The sequence below is a fragment of the Mobula birostris genome, chromosome 11, assembly GCF_030028105.1.
Source record: "Mobula birostris isolate sMobBir1 chromosome 11, sMobBir1.hap1, whole genome shotgun sequence".
Lineage (NCBI taxonomy): Eukaryota > Metazoa > Chordata > Chondrichthyes > Myliobatiformes > Myliobatidae > Mobula > Mobula birostris.
Window position 1 is genome coordinate 70,040,428 of NC_092380.1, and position 19,571 is coordinate 70,059,998.

At 40.5% G+C, this 19,571-nt stretch overlaps 1 protein-coding gene across 2 annotated transcripts in view; it reads right to left on the bottom strand.

Annotated features, from left to right (window-relative positions):
• LOC140205169 (uncharacterized) overlaps nucleotides 1–15,517 on the bottom strand; it is a 31,140-nt gene extending 15,623 nt beyond the window's left edge. For both annotated transcript variants that reach the window (XM_072272462.1, XM_072272461.1), the window contains exons 1-5: nucleotides 15,387–15,517; nucleotides 7,496–7,849; nucleotides 5,832–6,158; nucleotides 4,598–4,714; nucleotides 1,290–1,703 (exon numbers count right to left, since the gene is read on the bottom strand). In XM_072272462.1, the coding sequence (XP_072128563.1) occupies nucleotides 1,290–1,703; nucleotides 4,598–4,714; nucleotides 5,832–6,158; nucleotides 7,496–7,849; nucleotides 15,387–15,459 (1,285 nt within the window). In that variant the 5' untranslated portion in view covers nucleotides 15,460–15,517. The remainder of the gene's footprint in view (nucleotides 1–1,289; nucleotides 1,704–4,597; nucleotides 4,715–5,831; nucleotides 6,159–7,495; nucleotides 7,850–15,386) is intronic.
• Nucleotides 15,518–19,571: the final 4,054 nt, after the last annotated feature.

Below are 19,571 nucleotides of genomic sequence, written 5' to 3' on the forward strand. Positions count from 1 at the left end.
ACAGGAAAGAAAGGAGAAAGAAACCAGAATCAGAACCTGACTTCTTCCCCTTCCTTTACAGTCCCGATGAGGAGTCCCAGTGTGATTGTTTATTCCTCGTTATAGATGCTGCCTGACTTGCTGAGCTCCTCTGACATCCTGTATGTTTCATGCAGTATCTCTTAATTTCTCTTTCACATGCCGCAATTTTCAGACTCAGTGGTGCAACTCTGCATTTCAGGGCAAATTAGCAAAATGATCATCTCATCAAGGACAGTCAAGCAAAAGATTGGTCGTTCAGCCCACAAACCAGTCCCGATGTTCAACTAATCCTTGAAGTTCACTTTATCTTAGTTTCCAATAATTTACCTTGGTTCCACAACCTGTTCCCAATTTTGTAACTAACTAAATTTCAAAAGTTTTCCTTTGGCTGTAAAATGCTATGACATTTCCTAACACTGAGAAAATACAGAAATCCTGACAAAATTCTTTAAATTTTAGTTTAACTTTTCAAACTGATCTAGTCCTGACAGCAACTTTTGGAGTGCAGGTGCTCTACGGACTTCAATAGAGGTACTATTTCAGTCCCTATCTAAGGCATTGCTACAATACTTCCTTCATCCTTCTGAGCTTATAGTCCTAGGCACATGAAATACTGCAGATGCTGGAGATCTAGAGCAACACACACAATGTGCTGGTGGAGTCAGCATTTATGGATGGGAATAAACAGTCGACATCTCAGCCTGAAATGTTAACTGTTTATTCCCATCCATAGACACTGCCTGACCTGCTGAGGTCCTCCAGCACATTGAGCCTATAGTCCTGGTTCCAGATCCATTTTCGTATATTGTACATTTCAAAAAGTAGAGTAAATTTATTTCCTTACATAATATTTCTTGGTGGCACATATATTATCTATAACTGTGTAAGAATGCCTTTAAATAAATTATTTTACTATACTGGATGTGCGTACATAAAACTAATCCATCTGCTAGGCAGAAGATCTATTCTCACATAACTTAATAATACATCATAGCAACTTTCAACAGTAAAAATGTCAACTTTCAAACTCTTTTGAAAGCAGAGTATGCAATTAAAAATGAATAACATGAACTCCATAAGAAAAGTAAAGAACATCAACACAGTAAATTGGAAAATCCAAGATTGTAAATTCCGGGCTCTACAAACAGGTACTTATTGATTTTAATCATAAATGGTAATGGAGATCTAACATTTGCACAAATTAAATATGACATGCCCACAGTCTCCCAACACAGCAATGACTTTATATTGATTCAAAAAATGCTTACTTCCATCAACACGTAAGCAGATGTGTTTTTCCTCTGTTCCAGTCGGATGCCACACTCTACATATGACTTCTACTCTGTCATCCATTGTTAGATCAGGATAAACTTCAACAGTGCTAGAAAGGCTGTATGTTCCATCACCATTGTCCTGGAAATTTGGTGTGCGGAGTTTCCAATTAACCAGAGTTTTATTTCCTAGCTCTATTTCTTGTATCCTGTTTTTTCCCCAAAAACTTCCTATCATCTGATATCTTTTGAATTCGCCAATTAATTTCTCTCTAGCATCACTTTGTGTCTTCAAATACCACCAAACATGAATCTTATTAGGTCGGAATCCAGACACATGGCAAGTGATCTCTGCAAGTTCTTGGTGTATAATTCGAGCTGGCAACTGAATATCTGATAACTTGGGCGGAACTGAGAGAGAAAAAAAAAGAAATATAAACCTGGATTAATCAAAATTATCTTTGACTTCTCTTGAAAATTAATATCAGTTAGGATGAACAAGCTTTAGTGAAGACTCAAGTTTGATTGTCAAATACTATTATTTGATTTCAATCATATTTCATGTTTGCCATCCAGAAGTCAATATTACATGAGGTTGTTAAACAAAATAGGAGCCCATGGTATTACAGAAAAGATGCCAGCATGGATAGAATTTTGACTGGTTGGCAGGAGACAAAGAGGAGGAATAAAGGGGAGCCTTTTCTGGTTGGCTGCCAGTGGGAGACTAGTGGTGTTCCACAGGGGTCAGTATTGGGACTGCTTCTATTCATGTTATATGTCAATGACCTGGATGATAGGATTGATGGCTTAGTAACCAGGTTTGTGAATGATATGAAGGTACATTGAGAGGTAGTGTTGAGAAAGCAGGGAGTTTACAGAAAGACTTAGACAGATTAGGAGAATGGGCAAAGATGTGGCAGATAGAACACAGTGCCGAGAAGTCTGTTTTGGCAGAAGGATAAAGGCATAGACTATTTTCTAACTGGTAAGCAATTTCAGAAATCAGAGATATAAAGGGACTTGGGAGTCCACATGCAGCACTCCTTAAAGGTTAACTTGCAAGTTGCGTCAACAGTAAAGAAGGCAAATGCAATGTTAACGTTCATCTTGAGAGGGCTAGAATATAAAAGGAGGATATAATGCTGAGCCTTTATACAGCAATGGTCTGACTGCATTTGGAGTATTGTGAGAAATTTTAGGCCCCTTATCTAAGGAGTTACTGGTATTGGAAAGGGTTCAGAGGAGGTTTATAAGAATGATCCTGGGAATGAAAAGGATAACATATGAGGAGCAGATGCTGGCTCTGGGCCTATACCCACTTAGTTTAGAAGAATGAGGGCTATCTCATTGAAACCTCTTGAATATTTAAAGGCCTAGACAGAGTGCACATGGAGAGGATGTTTCCTGTAGTGGGGGAGTCGAAGGCCAGAGAACACAGCCTCAGAATACAAGGCATCTCTTTAGAACAGAGATAAGAAAGAACTTCTTTAGCCAGAAGGTGGTGAATATGTGGAATTCTTCATCAGTGATGGCCATGGAGGCCAAGTTATTGGCTATATTTAAAATAGAATTTGACAGGTTCTCAACTAGTCAGGGCATCAAAGGTCACGGGGAGAAGGCAGGGGAATGGGGTTGAGAAAGATAATATATCAGCCATGATGGAATAATGAAGCAGACTCAATGGGATGAATGGCTTAATTCTGTTCCTCTATCTAATGGTCTTAGTTAAATTAGATCAATGCTAGGTGAACTGCAGCCTTATTATGGCTCATTCTGCTAGGATGAGCTTAAAGACAATGCTTAATGATTACAAGCTGCTGTTACATTCCCATGACACCAAATACATAAATGACAATTCCTAAGGTGGCATCAGCATTTCTGACAGATAATGACCAAATCAAGGCTACGTAAAAGGAACATAAATGTATAAACTTAGTGCAAATTTAAGTTATGTAGAAAAACAAACACCCTGTAAAAGTGGGACCAAATATAGGGCAATAGCAATGTTCAATAGGGTTCATCAGCCTTGGACGGCAGCCCACTAGGAGAAGGAAAACTCTGATCTTAAACCTCCACTGGCTTGCGGCCATACCCACCCATGGGAAAGGTTTCGGGAGTAAACCCCGAGGAAGAAATCCAGAGCCCTAAGGCAGTTTGATGTTGTCTACAACTTCACTCTGGCGGCCTCTGCGATGACACTGGTGCCAGGCTGTATCAGCACTTGCCCTTCCCTTGAACTACATCAGTGACGTGGAGAGGGGGAATCCACTACATAGGCAACAGCCGGTTCTTCAAATCTTCCTGCCCAGGCCTGCTCCCTGGAGAGGACACAGTCCACCAGAGGTGCAAACCCATGATCCCCTGGGATCAACGGCTGCCTGCTAGCATTGTTCAAAGTTCTGCTGCAGTTCTAAGGTGTGGAAAAAGCATAAAATATGCCACACAGAAGTGAGGTAACAAAACACAAAATATGAGAAGAGTTCAAAATATGTTTGCTGTTTTAAAATATACATGTGAAATAAAAATAACGCATCTACTGTACATTCACATTCTGCGGTACAGTTTAGAGACAGCACATTGCACCAGTCTACACAAAGGTTTTTTTGATGCGTACTTTGTCCAGTTTACATTGGAAGCACTTTGAAACACACTGGTGGCTTTTCCAACTGATCAAAAGGACTGCTCAAAGATCTAAAAAAACTAAGACTTCCTTGTGCTACCAACAAAATATAAATTCGGCACTAAATAGTAAATTTAAAAACAATGAATCAACATCATTTTCCTCAATGCAGCAGTTAACAAATTAATTTAACAAATAGCAATTTCCTCAATTAACAATTTAATCCTTAGAATTTCCTTCCCATGTAAGTGTTACTCAATTCACATAAGTTCCAAAAGAACTAAGCAGTGGTTATTGGTAACCCCGCTGAATCAGTGAAATAAATTAATTGTACAACAATAAAATGCAAAAGCAACAGTGACATTATGCAGCTTTATAAAGCAAACTATTAGAGTTCAAGAAAAGATTCTACACAAGAAGTTCATGAAAATTATTCGAACTATGAAATAAACTTACAGTAACATTTCACAATTAATTTCAATTCAAAGACTAAACATTCACATTTAGTAATACCAAATGAAATAAATGAAAATCTCAAAACTGTAGCAAGTTCTGTGCAGCACTGGTTAACCAGAAAATTATAAAATCTAGCATAAAAGCATTGTTTTTATTGTGTCCCATCCCAATAATTTAAGTTTCCTCTGAGTCAGTAACTACAAATTCATTACTGATACACAGACATTACCTTTGTACATGTACCACATGTAAAGAAAAATTCCTACTCCTATTAGTAATACAGAGATGATAACGCTTGCAGTGACGCTTCCAACTATTGCTCTTTTGGATATTCGAATTTCTGCTTCTGTTAAAAAGAAGTGCAAAAGAATTTACAAGATAGTCACTTCAAAGTCTTTTCCTAGCAGCTGTAATCTTTTGTTGAGTATCTAGTCACTAAGGAACAATTTTGAAACATGGAATAATTTAAAGTCCATTAATAAAAGGAAATACCCACAGGAAATAAAGAGAAAGAAAGAAATTTTGTTACTTTCTACCTATGATTCAACTGACAACCCAAGAGCATCTTTCCACCATTGCCAACTTCCACAATATTTATGAAAGTGAAAGTATTTTGAAATTGAGTAAAATTAACTCTGAAGTTACACAATTGTCAAAAAACTTAATGCCTGATTAAAAAGGATAGTGAAGTTATGGGATGGAAGAAGCAACTGTGAGAAACTTCCCATAAAATGCACAACACTTTGGCAAAATAACTATCAACAATACACATGTACTTAAATTTACTTGCACCTGCGCAAGAGTTCATGGATACATGTAAGCATAAAGATCCACCAAAATAATCTGTGTTAATATTCAGTTTAATCAATGCTATAAAAGCCTTTGAAAATTTTACGTGAAAAGAAATTTTCTTTAAAAAAAAAATCAGACTTGTTTTCCAAGTAAATTTTACAACTACAACTACAACCCCAGCTCCAACCTCATTCTGGTCTCACACATAAAACAGACATTCCATTTCAAGATGCCGTGAGACAAATTTACCGGGTGGACAATAGAAAATATTCAAGGTTACTGTCAAAGTCTCCTTGAAAAAAAAATGCAATGGCATTTTCTGGAATCTCTGCCCACAATTCCCCAAAGTGGAGAAAGAGCATTCTAGGTGGAAATGAGAACCTTGAACCAGAAGATCATATGAAAATCCAATACAAATGATGGCAAAGCGTATCTTCTCTCCCCCACAGTGGAAAGTACCTATCCATCCCAATAAGGCAACAAATCCCAAGTTGGCTTATCAGTCACCTAATGAGCTACAGAATCAGAGCCAAGCCAAGACGTCTTGGATCCCAAGAGATGGCCTAAAGCAGACAGCAGCAATCCACCAAGGTTGCTCTCAATGGGAACTTAACTAAAAGTTCCAAACTTCAAATTTTAATTAAAAAAAAAGCAAGTGTACTACAGCTAACCTTTCAAAGTCACTGCAGCATTCACGGTGTATGGTTCTGCAAAAGTCTTATGTGTCACACGACATCCGAAACTGCTGCCAATGTCTTCTTTCTGAGGTTCAAACCGAACTTCAGCGGTTACTTTGCATGTTCCATCAGGATTTTTGACTGGTGGGGTAATGCATAGATCTGTTAACAGTTTTGTTTTACTTTGTGATGGACTTGACTGAAACCATTCCACGTTGCTTTCACAAGGATAATATCCATTCAAATGACAACCCAAGAACATCTCGCCACCATTGCCAACTTCCACGACCTCTTTGGAAACAACAGTCACCGTGGGTTGTGCTGTAACACAAAAATTGTACATTAATCTTACAATGGTACTTCAAAGCTACTGTATACAATAAAAATGGCATTGAACTGTAAGGAAATAAGTTGGAAATCAGTGATTACATCAAACATATATGCCTGGATACACACAGACACCATCAACAAATAGTAGAATTGAGAGGCTAAAATCATTATGAAAGACTTAAGTCTGAAGCTGAGAAATGATTTGATAGGACAAGGACAAAAGAATGAATGGGTTATATAGAAGAACAATGCAGAAGACAGCTTAGAGTAAAACCAGCATCATAGCTATAGCTGGGTCAATAATAATTTGGACACTTAACGGTAGCCAATTAATCTCCCTACCAGCATACAACTGAGATGTGGGAGGAAACAAGAGCACCTGGAAGGACCTCTTAGTGTCACAGGGAATACGTGCAATTCCGCAGGATTGAACCCAAGTCACTGTAGCTGTGAGCTGCAGCTCCACTAGATACATGTACCTTTGACAATATAAAATTTCATGACTGCTAATATGCAGGTTTTTAATCTATTCCAATTGCACAGCAAAAAAAAGGATTTTTTTTAGCACCTAATTCCGTATCATGTAAAGAAGCAGCTAACATTGCACATTTACTCATAGGTTACATTATCCTTACTCGAGTTGTGTAATTTCTGAATTCCGCACATCTCTTTGGAAATGCTCCCTTCCATGATTGACACTTTTAATGCAGAATTGACTGACACAATAATGAACAGTGCATTATTTGACATATTGTTGCTAATGGAACACATTCTAATGAAACAGCATTAGTCCAAAACATTTGTTGTTTCTCTCTTCATAAATGCTGTTTTACTGCTTCAACTTTGCTGTTTTGTGGCAGATTTCCAACATCTATATCATTGCTTTTCCATGACTGAAATCCATGACCACATTGATCATATTTTATTTTAAACTTGAGTTCATTTGAAATGATGAATGCAAAGATTTTGAACTACTGCAAGTTTGCATTTGAAGTAACTCGATCATTTGCACAAATGTGTTGTGTAAAGGATCATCAGCATGTGAGACAACATTTACGTTCAGACCATTATGAAAAATGAGATTAGAAAACACAAGCACAAATTATTCTGCAAAATCAAACTAAGGCATCGGCTGTCTTTCAGTTCATAGCTTCTACCTGATACTATTTCCAATAATTTTTGTCCTTAATTAGGATCGCCAATAAATGTAGAACTTTGCTTTCATACTCAGGCAAAACATTGTTTCCAAAAATATTTTCACTAAAATACAAACTTACATATAAGATGCCACTGTATAATTTACAGTTATGTGAAATAAATCAACTTACCTAAAACTTCAAGCTTCATCATCACGAATTCTTTATAATCTGGTGGAATAACAACCTCACACTTGTACTCTCCACTATGTTTCAATGTAACATTTCTCAGTAAAAGTGACATGCTTCCATTTTGAATGGCGTTTGCAGACAGCTCAGCTTCTTCCCATTGAGATGTTATGTGCCCATCAGAATACACAAGGATATTTACTCTTTCAGTACCCTGACTGAAAACCCATAAGATGCCTAAATTCTTTGGGTTCAATGAGATCCCAGTCAGGTTGGCAATTTCACACTGCAGAAGGCTATTTTTGTGAAGGATTACTTCCACTGGACCTTTATTCGTTTTCAGCTTCAAATTTCCTTCTATAAATTTAAGACAAAATATATAACTGAGTGAATTGGACAAAATTGTGCATACATTTATCTTAGCTATTATAGAAAACATTATAGACCATTTATCCAACTATTCCAATATTTTTGTTATGAAATACTTGTTTTCACATCATGCCTCAGTCCCCAACTTAACTCTGAGTTCCTTCCCATTGTCACATGCCAGTGATAATAAACCGGATTCTTTTTTATTGGCGCGTGCGTGTGCGTGTCTGTGCATGATTATGTTTCTTTCATGCCTTTACAAGGCACAGAGCGAGAGAGAGACTGTGTGGCACGCCACTCCTCACACAGACATTTTCGCAGTATTTTCCCTTTATTTTACAAGGTTGAGTTGCGATCTCAACACTCAACCCAGCACGGATGGAAAGCATACTCGGGAGCGGCCCCGACAGGATTTGAACCCGGGAACCTCCATTCCGGGGTCCGGCGCTGATGTCATTGCGCCACCAGCTGGCCAATAATAAACCTGATTCTGATTCTGATTCGTACAACCAGCTAAGATTCCTGCATTCCTCACTTTTAGAATCTTGCACTTCTCAATTATAATTCCTCCACTGCTGACAATTGTACCTTAAGCTTCCTATGATCCAAGCTTTGGAAGTCCAAACACAAACATCTCCTTTCTTACATGAAGACACCTTTTAAAATGGCTTATGGCTGTTGCACAATAAAAAGACTGAGGCGCTTCTCAAAGCACAATTTGTTTGCTAACACTTTTCTGATCTGTGCCTTAAAATATTTTACCGCGTATAATTGCAAGATGTTATTTCCCCCTATCCTATCTCTTTTTAACTTCACTATTAATTAGGTCATCACAGTTTCTGATCCAACTCTGAACTCAGGTGAGATTCCAAAGGGTCATTGCAAATCATAAACTAAAGAAAATGGAAGTAACATGACAATGATCATTTCAGGTTATTTTCCACATTAAGGATGTCAACAAAGTAGATGAGAAGAGGGAAACACAAATTTGTGAGCACTGCATCTCAGTACAGCCACCACAAAGGCATTACAATGAAATACCACAGTCTAAAGTCCTGTCAAGAACACAAAAAACAGGAGCTGGAGTTGGCCACCAGTCCCCTCAAAAGTTCCCCTTTTAATATGATCTGGGCAAATCTATGCCGGCCTCAACTCCACTCCCTTGCAAGCTTTCCATAGCCCTCATATACTCAAATGTTTCAGATATTTACATATCTCCACTATATATGATCTGGCCTCTACCACCTTCTGAGTTTCAGAGATTCATTTCACTCAGAAATATCTACACACCTTAATCTGCATACCAACCTCCCCTCAACAGACTATCTGCACTTTTTGCTACCTTGGTAAAGCAGCCAATATAACCAAATACCCCACTCATTCTGAACATTCTCTCTTCTTGCCCCTCCTATCTGACAGAAGCTACAAAAGCCTGAAAGTATGTACCACAAGGTTCAAGGACAGCTTCTATCAGACTAGTACAATGAGATGGAGGCTTGATCTCACAACTGACCTCACCATGGCCTTGCACCATATTGTCTACACTGCACTTTCTTTGTAACTGCAACACTATATTCTCCAGTCTGATACTGCTTTCCCCTTGTACTTTCTTGATGTGCTGATTTGATGTGATGAAATGTGTTGGATGGGATGCAAAACAAAGTTTTTTAGTGTAATTCGGTACACGCGACAATAATAAACCAATTTACCAACAAATCAATGTAAATAACCAACCCCTTATCTTGTACCTCTACCCACTTGTCCATGCACTTCCACAAGCGGAATTGTCTTAACATCCACCCCGTCAAGCACGCCCCCCCCAGGATTTTATTCATAAGTCTAAGAGCCACATTTCTTTTTTCAAAACTCTAAGGAATACAGACACAAACTGCCCCTCTTCATAGACCACTAAAAGTCTGTGTAACAGCCCTTCAAACACTTCAAGTGGTGGGCTGTTTTAAGAAGAAACATGAGTTACATTGCTACTTTCTTAAAAGAAAATAATATATTGGGTTGAACTCACAATGCATGTATAGAAAAAAAATGTACTGATTATGGCATATTTCCTGTCTATATTTTTATGAATAATTTCTCAAAGTAAAGAAAGCTACAAAGCACAACCTGGCAGTGCTGATCGCTCAGTGCATCATAGATCACCTGCTGGGAAGATAAAATGAACTGTGAGAGGCAACTGCGCAGGCTGGGGCTGCTGGCTGGGTGTAGTGGAGGGGTGGAGTATTGGAGAGACGACTGGAGTTCCGCCTGCAGTGTTTTGCTTTGGATTTTTGCTGGTTTTTCGGAAGACGAAGGCAGTTGGCTAAACAACTAGACTGTGAATGGACGGAGGATGGCAGGAGGAAGTGACAATTTGGGAAGTGAGTTAGAGATGGAAGATGGCGGGAAAGAGGAATGGAGCGTAAAGAGTAAGAAAAGAAAACAGAGGTATGAGCAGTCAAATTCTGAGGGGTCGAGGATGATCGAAAAAGGATAGCAAAAGAATGGAAAGAAGATTAGATTAAAGCAATTATAAAACTGAGCAAATACGGGGCATCTTTCGGGGACTGGAACCTGATTCATGTGACGAAGGTAATTAACAAACTTATAGGCAAAGTCAAAAGAACCAAGGTATTACGAAATGGATCGCTATTAGTGATATGTCGGGATAGCGCTCAGCAAGGCAAAGTGATAAGATTAAATAAAATAGATGGCAAAAAGTACCATGCTCAATCCTCGACAATAGAAAGTGGACGAGAGGAGTTATTTCAGGGATACCAACAAAAGTTACTATGGATGAGATTAAACAGAATATAAAAGAAGCAAAGATTATTGAGGCCAAACGTTTGACAGTTACAAGAGAAGGAAAAAAGTATGATAGTTTATCGGTAATGATCAACTTTGATAGTTTATCGGTAATGATCAACTTTGAAGTGAGATTGCCGACTAAAGTTTATTTAGGGTATATGTGTTATGAAGTCAGAATATATATGCCACCGCCTTTAAGATGTTTTAAATGTCAGAAATTTGGGCATATTGCGGCGGTCTGCAAAGGGAAACAAAGATGTGGGAGATGCGCTGGAGAACATGAATACGGGAAGTGAGGCGGGGGCTAGGCTGAAATGTTGCAATTGTGGCGAGGAATACAGTGCAGCTTATCGAAGGTGCATTATTAGCAAGAAGGCAGCTGAGATACAATATGTTAAAGTAACTCAAGAGATTAGTTACGCTGAGGCAGTGAAAGGTTTCGCTGAAAAGGAGAAAGTTATTAAGCAAACAAATACAGGGAATAACAGTGAACTGTGAGGGCTGTAATATGATAAATAAGGACACACTAACAATGAATAGAAAAGATTTCATACTGCTTATGGTAGATGCAATTAACTGTTCAGTGCAAACAGACAAAAGAACAGAAAAAATTAAAATTATAGTCAAGTCTGCAGAAAAATATCTTGGTATTACAGGGCTTAGGTGGGAAGCAGTTGAAAAAATGCTGAATGGAGGATCAAACAGATCACAGGCAGGGGAGGTGGGATCTTAATGGCAATATATATTTTGCAATGGAATGCAAGGAGTCTTATGGTAAATGGTCAAGATCTTAAAAAAATGTATCAGAACTTAAGGAAAAACCTCAAGTTTCTATGTATACAAGAAACATGGTTGAAGCCACAATTAGATTTTGTTTTACAAGGATATACAGCAATTAGGAGGGATAGAAGTAATGGCAATGGTGGAGGAGTAGCAATTATTTATAGCCAGATATAATATAGTCAACACAGGGCAGAAATACGAATCAATAATAATCAAAATATGGATAGGCAGAGAAAACTTGGTAATAATAAATTATTATAATCCATGTAGAAGACTAAGTAAAGATACATTAAACAAAGTGGGTGGTAGGATGCAAGGGAAAATAATATGGTGTGGGGATTTCAAAGGACACAGTACACTGTGGGGATGTAAAAATGTGGATGAAAACAGATTAATGATAGAAGAATTTCTCAATGATGAAAAACTGGCATGTATAAATAATGGAGAAGGTACAAGATATAATATATCCCAAAACACAGAAACTGCAATAGACTTAACATTTATAAGTAGAGAATTAGCAGGAATCAGTACTTGGAATGTATTAAAACCAACTACAGTAGGAAGTGATCACTATCCCTTACTCACAAGGATTCAGGTTAAAATAGAACAAAATGTAGGATCTAGAGTGTAAAGCTGGAAACTGAATGGGAGTGGGAGATATTTCAAAAAAGAAGCGAAGTAAGATGCACAAAGATTTTAGATGAAAATATATCAGATATAGAAGAAATGAATGACAAATTGGTCACAGCAATTATAAATTCGGCAGAAGAAACAATTCCGAAAAGTAAAGGTACAGGAAAGAGGGAAAATGTTCCATGGTGGAACTGTGAATGTAGTAGAAGTATAAAAGCAAGAAATAAAGCATTTAAAATGTTAAAAAGACAACATTCAGTAGAAATATTAATACAATATAAAAGAGCACAAGCAGAAGTTCGGAAAACAATCAGACAAGCAAAGCAAGCATTTTGGAGACAGTATTGTAACAAAATTGGAAGAGAAACTCAACTGTCCAAAATATGGGGCATGATAAGGGATAAGGAAAGTGAATGGTATAAGAAGTAGTAAAGAGATCCTGTGCTAAAAAGTAAGGACAAAATGGCAATTAACAATGTAGAAAAAGCAGCAATATTGGCAAAAGCTTTTGTAAACCTACATAGCTCAGAGAATTTGATGGTCAAGGCTAGACAGCAAAGGGAGAAGAGGCTTAAGCGAAATTCAGGAATGACGGACAAAAGAGCAACATCTGAAGAAGTGCTAGATACACTTTTTAGCATAACAGAAATAGAAAGAGCCATTACGAATGCACGGCCAACTTCTTCTGGGAAGGATCAAGTATGGGGTATAATGCTGAAGCATTTATCAAGAAGTGCATTTCTAGTTCTACAGAGACTGTTTAATAAAATATGGGAAATAGGTAAACTACCAACTGCATGGAAACATTCTGTTAGTGTTCCAGTATTAAAACCTGGTAAAGATTCATCAGACCCAACAAATTATAGACCAATTGCACTAACTTCACAGCTAGGTAAACTTATGGAACGAATAATAACTGATAGGCTTACATACTTTCTAGAAAAAAGAAATCTTATTTCTCCCTACCAAAGCAGTTTTCGTAAAGTAAGAACTGCAATGGATTCAATAATTAGCTTGGAATCTGAAATTCGGGAGGCTCAAACAAATAAAGAAATGGTCCTGGTGGTATTTTTTGACATAGAAAAGGCATATGATATGCTCTGGAAAGAGGGAGTGTTAATTAAATTGAAAGAACTAGGGGTGGAAGGAAAATTATATAATTGGGTTCTAGACTTTCTTTTTGGTCGAACAAATCAAGTCAAGGTAGAAACAGAATACTCCAGGACATACTTGGTTGAAAATGGAACACCACAAGGTAGTGTCTGCAGTCCATTACAATTTTCCATAGTGATAAATGACATATTTGCACAAGTTGAACATAGTGTAGGGAAATCCTTATATGCAGATGATGGGGCTTTATGGGTGAGGGGAAGAAATTAAATTTATATACAAAGGAAAATGCAAGATGCAATAAATAAAGTGGAAGAGTGGGCAAATAAATGGGGTTTCAAATTGGCTACAAGTAAGTCACGAGTGATATGTTTCTCAAGAAGTCACAAACCAGTTTCCGTGAAATTATATGAACAAAAATTAGAGCAGGTAAAGGTGATTCGATTCCTTCATTTGTTATTTGATGAGAAACTTACATGGAAAAAAGCAAATCGAGAATATTACAAACAAATGTAAAAAAAAAATAACTTATTGAGGGGTCTTGCCCGACAGGACTGGGGTGCGAGCAGTATATCGCTATTAAATATTTATCAAGCCTTAATGAGGGCTACATTGGATTATGGAAGTGTAGCATACATGTCAGCTGCAGAAAGTAATTTAAAAATGCTGGATATGTAGTGGTGCATTCAGAACATCACCTATATCAGCTCTTCAAGTCGAAATGGGGGAAATGCCATTAAGACTTAGAAGAATAAAGCTAATGCTAAATTACTGGGTTAACATCATGGGACATAACTACTCACATCCAGCTAAAGCTATATTAAAAGACTCCAGGGAACATGATAAGGCAAGTTATAATAGCTTCGGGGGTGGAGCAGCACAAAAATATGGTCTACAGGAATATAGCCCTACAGTTCCAATATCTGATGTTCCTCCATGGCTCTTTACAATGCATACAGGTTTTTATCTGTAAAGAGTCTAACTATGGAATCAAACAGATAGCACACGAATATATAGACTTGCATTTTAGAAATGAACTTGTAATATTTATGGATGGATCAAAAGACCCTCGATCTGGCCACACAGGTATTGCAGTCTACATTCCTCAGTGCAAAACTAGTATCAGGAAAAGAACATCAAAACCATTTATCAGTGTATACAACAGAATTAATGGCAATTTTGAGTGCATAATCTTGGATAGAAGAAAATAATATCAAAAAGGCTGCAACCTGTTCAGACGGTTTATCTGCATTAACCTCAATCAAATCAAGAAAATCAGAAAGTAGACAGGATATTTTATGCAAGTTATATACACTGACCAAAAATGGGGTAGAAGTAAGCTTTCTTTGGGTTCCTGCTCATTGTTGAGTGGAGGGTGATGAAAAGGTGGATAATATAGCTAAACAATCGCTCAAATCGTCTATAATAGAGGTCCAGATCCATCTTAGCAAAGCGTAAGTCAAGAGCAATATCAAAACACGTATTGAGGAGACATGGCAGAAGCATTGGGAAAGAGTGAAACAGGGAGACAACTGTACAAAATACAGAGGCAAGTTAGATACAAAAGAGTGTCAAGTGGATATAGAAAGACAGAAGTGATCATCAGTTGTTTGAGAATTGGACACACTAGTCTTAATTACACATTACACAAAATGGGGAAACATCCAACTGCGTTGTGTGAATACTGTAATCAACCAGAAATAGTTGAATATGTATTGATAAAATGTAAGAAGTATCAAAAAGAAAGTGAAGATGATAGGAGCGCTTAAGATAACAAAAAAAAACTGATGTGGGTATAGAAGACATTTTAAGTGAAAATTCAAGAGAAATCCAGATCTGTATCATGAAGTATCTGAAAGACAGGTTTATTATATAGAATATAATATAGAATAGAATATGCAATTCTGTTCCCTTCCCGTTTATCCAACGATCGACACTCCAGTCTAGCAGGTGGCGGTAATGCACCTTAAAGCTGGTTTGCCAACCACCATAAAACAACACAAGAAGAAGAAGAACTGCGCGGGTTGAAGCGCAGCATAACGAAACACGGTTCTGGGTTCCAGCTCACCGACGCCCCGGCCTCGATTCGATTCGATTCGATTCGACTCGGCCCGGCCCAGCCCGGACAAGCACGGCCTGCCAGTCATCTCTCTTCCTTCGGCACTCCCCCCACCCCCCAGCCCAATCCGGTTTTCACCTGAAAGCGGCACCAGGACCGTCAGCGCGATCACCGCCGACACGATCCACAATGAACTCCCCGTCCAGCCCATGACCGTCGGTCTTCTACCGTCGGCTGGTTAGCCTTCCTCCCTTCTGCATTCGTTTCACTTTCGCTCCGGAAAGGGCGGGGGAATCTGCGCCCACAGCGAGAACAGCAGAACCTTCCGTTGAAGGGCAAGCCTTCTCTTCAGAGAGATGGAGACGTCGCCTTTCCGAGAGGAGAGAAAAAGATGCAAAACTTCCTTTCTCAGACACACACACGACCTCCTTTCCTTGGAGAAAGAGACCTTCATCCCAGAGACCGGGGCAGCTCCTCTCCGAAGACACCGAGTGACAACTCTTTTCTTTCCAAAGAGACAGCGAAAAGCAGAGACAATCCTTCTCTCCAGGCTGAAAGAGAGAGGCAATTTCTCTCACTAGATAAAGATAGCTCACCAGCCCAACAGTGAAAAAGTACTGTATAACCCTCCCTGAGACGAAGGAGAGAGGGAGGGGGGAGAGGGAGGGGAGGGGGGAGGGAGGGGAGGGGAGAGGGAGGGAGAGAGGGGAGGCAGAGAGAGGGGAGAGGAAGGGAGGGAGAGGGGGAGAGATAGAGAGAACATCCTTCCTAAGACAAAGATAGATTTAGTTTTCCTGTACATCTCTGACCCCTCTCTGTAGAGAAAGAGAGAGACATTACCGAAAACATCTACCCCGATTCTGATCTTTTCACCAATAGAGAGAGCAAGAGATTTAGATAGATCCCTGGAGAAACAACTTTCCCCAAACAACAAGCATCCTGTCATGAGGTTCTCTGAAGAGAATAAATGTCTCCTTTGGTACATCACCCACTGCACATTAATACAGATATTCATCCTCGGTTGTGACTGACTGATGAAGAAGTATGCACTTCCTAAGTGGTGACTAGCCGTGTACCAATACCAGTGATACCAAACTAGCCAGAATCAACTGGTAGCTGATACCCATAGGCACACAATTACATTTGCTGCTATCTCCATGATAAGTCACAAATCACAAACCTAGGTTGTCAGCTTAATCAGTGATAAATTTTGGACTGAATCTGAAAGAATCCACCTTACCATATGTATGTTAAGGAGTTGTTTCTCTGCCTGTGGTAGAAATGGTTAAAACTAGTATCTGATGGGATACTTGACCATTCTGGAACAATTGGGCTTAAGGCTGTTGATGCATGTTGAGAATAACCTTGGATGATAAGCACAATGTCAGGAACTCCAATTAATAAGATACTAGGCCCCTGGAACCAGGAGGGAGGATGCGTCTGGGGGTAAATTATGAGCCCTGATAACAGGGAACAAAGAGGACTGTTAGACTCGCGCTGAGAGAATAATTGACATGTCTTTTAAGCGATTGATATTGTACTGACCGTGGGATGCCAAACAAAGTTATGTGAAGTTGTTTGTCTTGCTGTATAAATATGAGCTCTGTATAACCTAGAATTCAGAGTTCTGGTGGTGGTGGAGACTTCTGCAGACTCTCCATGATATCATGTTAATAAACTCTTGAAAAGAAACTCGAAGTTCTTTGTTAGTGTTTCCACGACAGAATCGGGCGACAAAGATGGGATCTACATTGAGCAAGATCCGAAGGAAGGCTAACTTAGAGGGCCGAGTTAAATAAGGGACTGCCCTAGCTGAAGTGGGGGTAGAGTCCGGATTAAATTAAGGGGCTACCCTTGCTGAAAGGGGGCTAGTGCCTGAATGGAACTGTCATGGTCCGGTCCGTGAAGTCTGTATTCCGGTTCACGGTCCAGTCCATAGTCCCTTATTCCAGGGTTTCTGGTTTTCCCCAGTTTCTGTTGTAGGCACATGATTCTCGTTTTGGGGCTGAGACATAAGTACCTCTGCAAACCAGGGATTCCCTGCTGGACTGTTCTGCTCCCCTCCTTGTCTTTCCCCCCTTGCCTGACTCTCTGCCTGGATACCCTGTATACCCCACCTGTATCCCTAAAGTTTTACTGCCGGAACAAGACCGGAGCCTTGTTAGGTCAAGATAAGGAACTGTCTTTCGTTGTGTGGAATTGTCTCTCTGTGTCCACGCCTTCGCTAGGTAGGTCCAGCCATTTGCCATTACCTAGTGTTGGGAACTGTCTCTTGTGTCTTCGCCTTCACTAGGTGGGTTCGGCCATTTGCCGCCACCTTGTGTTGAGATCTGTCTCTTCATGTTCAGCGTTCTGTGTATGAGTCCCGGACCTACGTCCTGTTCCCAAGGAGGGGTCCCGGCTCTGTGTTCCATGCTCCCGTCTCTTCTAGCCCAAGGCTCCGTGCTCCTGAAGGCCCTCGTCCAGTCCAGTCCTCTCCGAGTCCTGTCCATGTGCCTTTAACTGTCCTCGTGTCTTGCTCTACTCAGGAGTTCCTCACCCAAGCCATGTCCAGTCCCGTAGCCTTGTCTTGTCCTCGCCTAGTTCTGGAGTCCAAGCCCGAGTCAAGTCCCAGATTCTGGGTCCTTGCCCAGTCTCTGGCTCGGAGTCCATACCTCAAGCCTCAAGACCCAAGCCTGTCTCCGAGCCCCCAGCTTCAAGACCCCAAGCCTCCAGCCTCAAGACCCCAGCCTGTCTCCAAGCCTCAAGCCTCAAGACCCCAGCCACGTCCTGTCCTGCAGCCATGTAATGTCTTTGCCTAGTTCTGGAGTCGGAGCCCGAGGCAAGACCCAGGTTCTGGGTCCTTGTCCAGTCTCTGGCTCGGAGTCCAAGCACAGGCACCTAGTTCATAGTTCCTTGTCCTGGTCCCGCTTTCCCAAGCCCAGGCACTTAGTTTGTAGTTCCTTGTCTGGGTTCCCTGTCTAGTCCATGTCCTGGCCCTAGTCCGCGTTCTTGTCCCTGCTCCTTGTCTGTATCCTGTCACGTCCCTATTCTGGTCAAGTCCTATTCCTTGTACTTCAGTGTCTGTGTCTTGCATTTGGATCCGTTCCCAACGCCCCACTGGGACAGGAACTGCACTAGCTGAAGTGGGGGTAGTTAGCAAAACCTCCCTGGGAGAAGGGAAGGTAGTCGGTAGCCTAGGGTCCGGCCAGTGACTCAGAGTAAGCTAAGATGCCTGCACGGCTGAGGCTGGAAAAAGACCTGAGAAGAAAACAAGCTAGAGCTACGAGAAAAAGAGAAGGACAAAAGAAAAGAAAAGCGTAGCTACGGGGAAAAAGTAAGAGGAGACTTTGAGGTTCATAGATGGAGGTTCAGTGAGCGCTCATTGTGTACATTGGGTGGATGGGGTGTCAGGGAGGGGTAGCACCTCTGGTGGGGTAACATGTCGCGTCCTTTTCAAGGCGGTTAGTCCACCTTTGGTCCCCACCTGGCACTCAGCTCTCACCTGTGGCTCCCTGTAGCTGTTTGCATGCAACAGCGGCCACACACCGGGCAACGGCTTCAACAAGCCGGCTAAACCAGGTGAGGGTAGCTGACGGGTCTCAAACCCTCGGTGAGATAGGGAATTGTCTATCCCTGCACGTGAAGACAGACTCCAGCGGATTGAGCGGACGAGACCAATGGAAGGCCCAATGGTCAAGAAGGCAGTCTCTGCAAGAGTCGTGGAACGTGTAGAGCAGGACAAGACACAGAAGGTGTCCTGGTCATCCACTGCGCCTAGTCCCATCTCCAGCCGTCTCGGCTCTGTCTTGCCACTGGATCCAGATGGGAATTGGGAAGAGAGTGAGGCTGACGCTGCACAACTCTCCCTCACTTAAATCCAAGTCACGCGCTAGTCTCGACACCATCAATAATGGTGTCGAGGTCCTCATCGACGTATGATGGACGAACAACAACAACAACAACATTGTGTGTATAAAGAAACTCTGCTTTCTTAACTGTAATTAAAATCCTAAACAGGAAAAATGGGAAGTGCCAGCAGTCGACTGGCTAGCGCTGATCCTGCTAATAGACCGAAGAGGTCCAGAGGTAAGATGAAGGCTTTGAGCACTCAACTACAGGTAGGAAAAAGACCATCAAAAGATTAAAAAGATAAAATGGCACCACCAGAAAATAGGAGACCTTTTTTGGGGCAGGTGTGACCTGCACAAAAAGGACAAGTTGCACTTGAATCCCAGGGGGACCAATATCCTGGCAGGGAGGTTTGCTAAGACTACTGGGGAGATTTTAAACTGGAATTGTTGGGGGGTGGGAACCGAACTGAAGAGACTGGGGAAGAGGCGG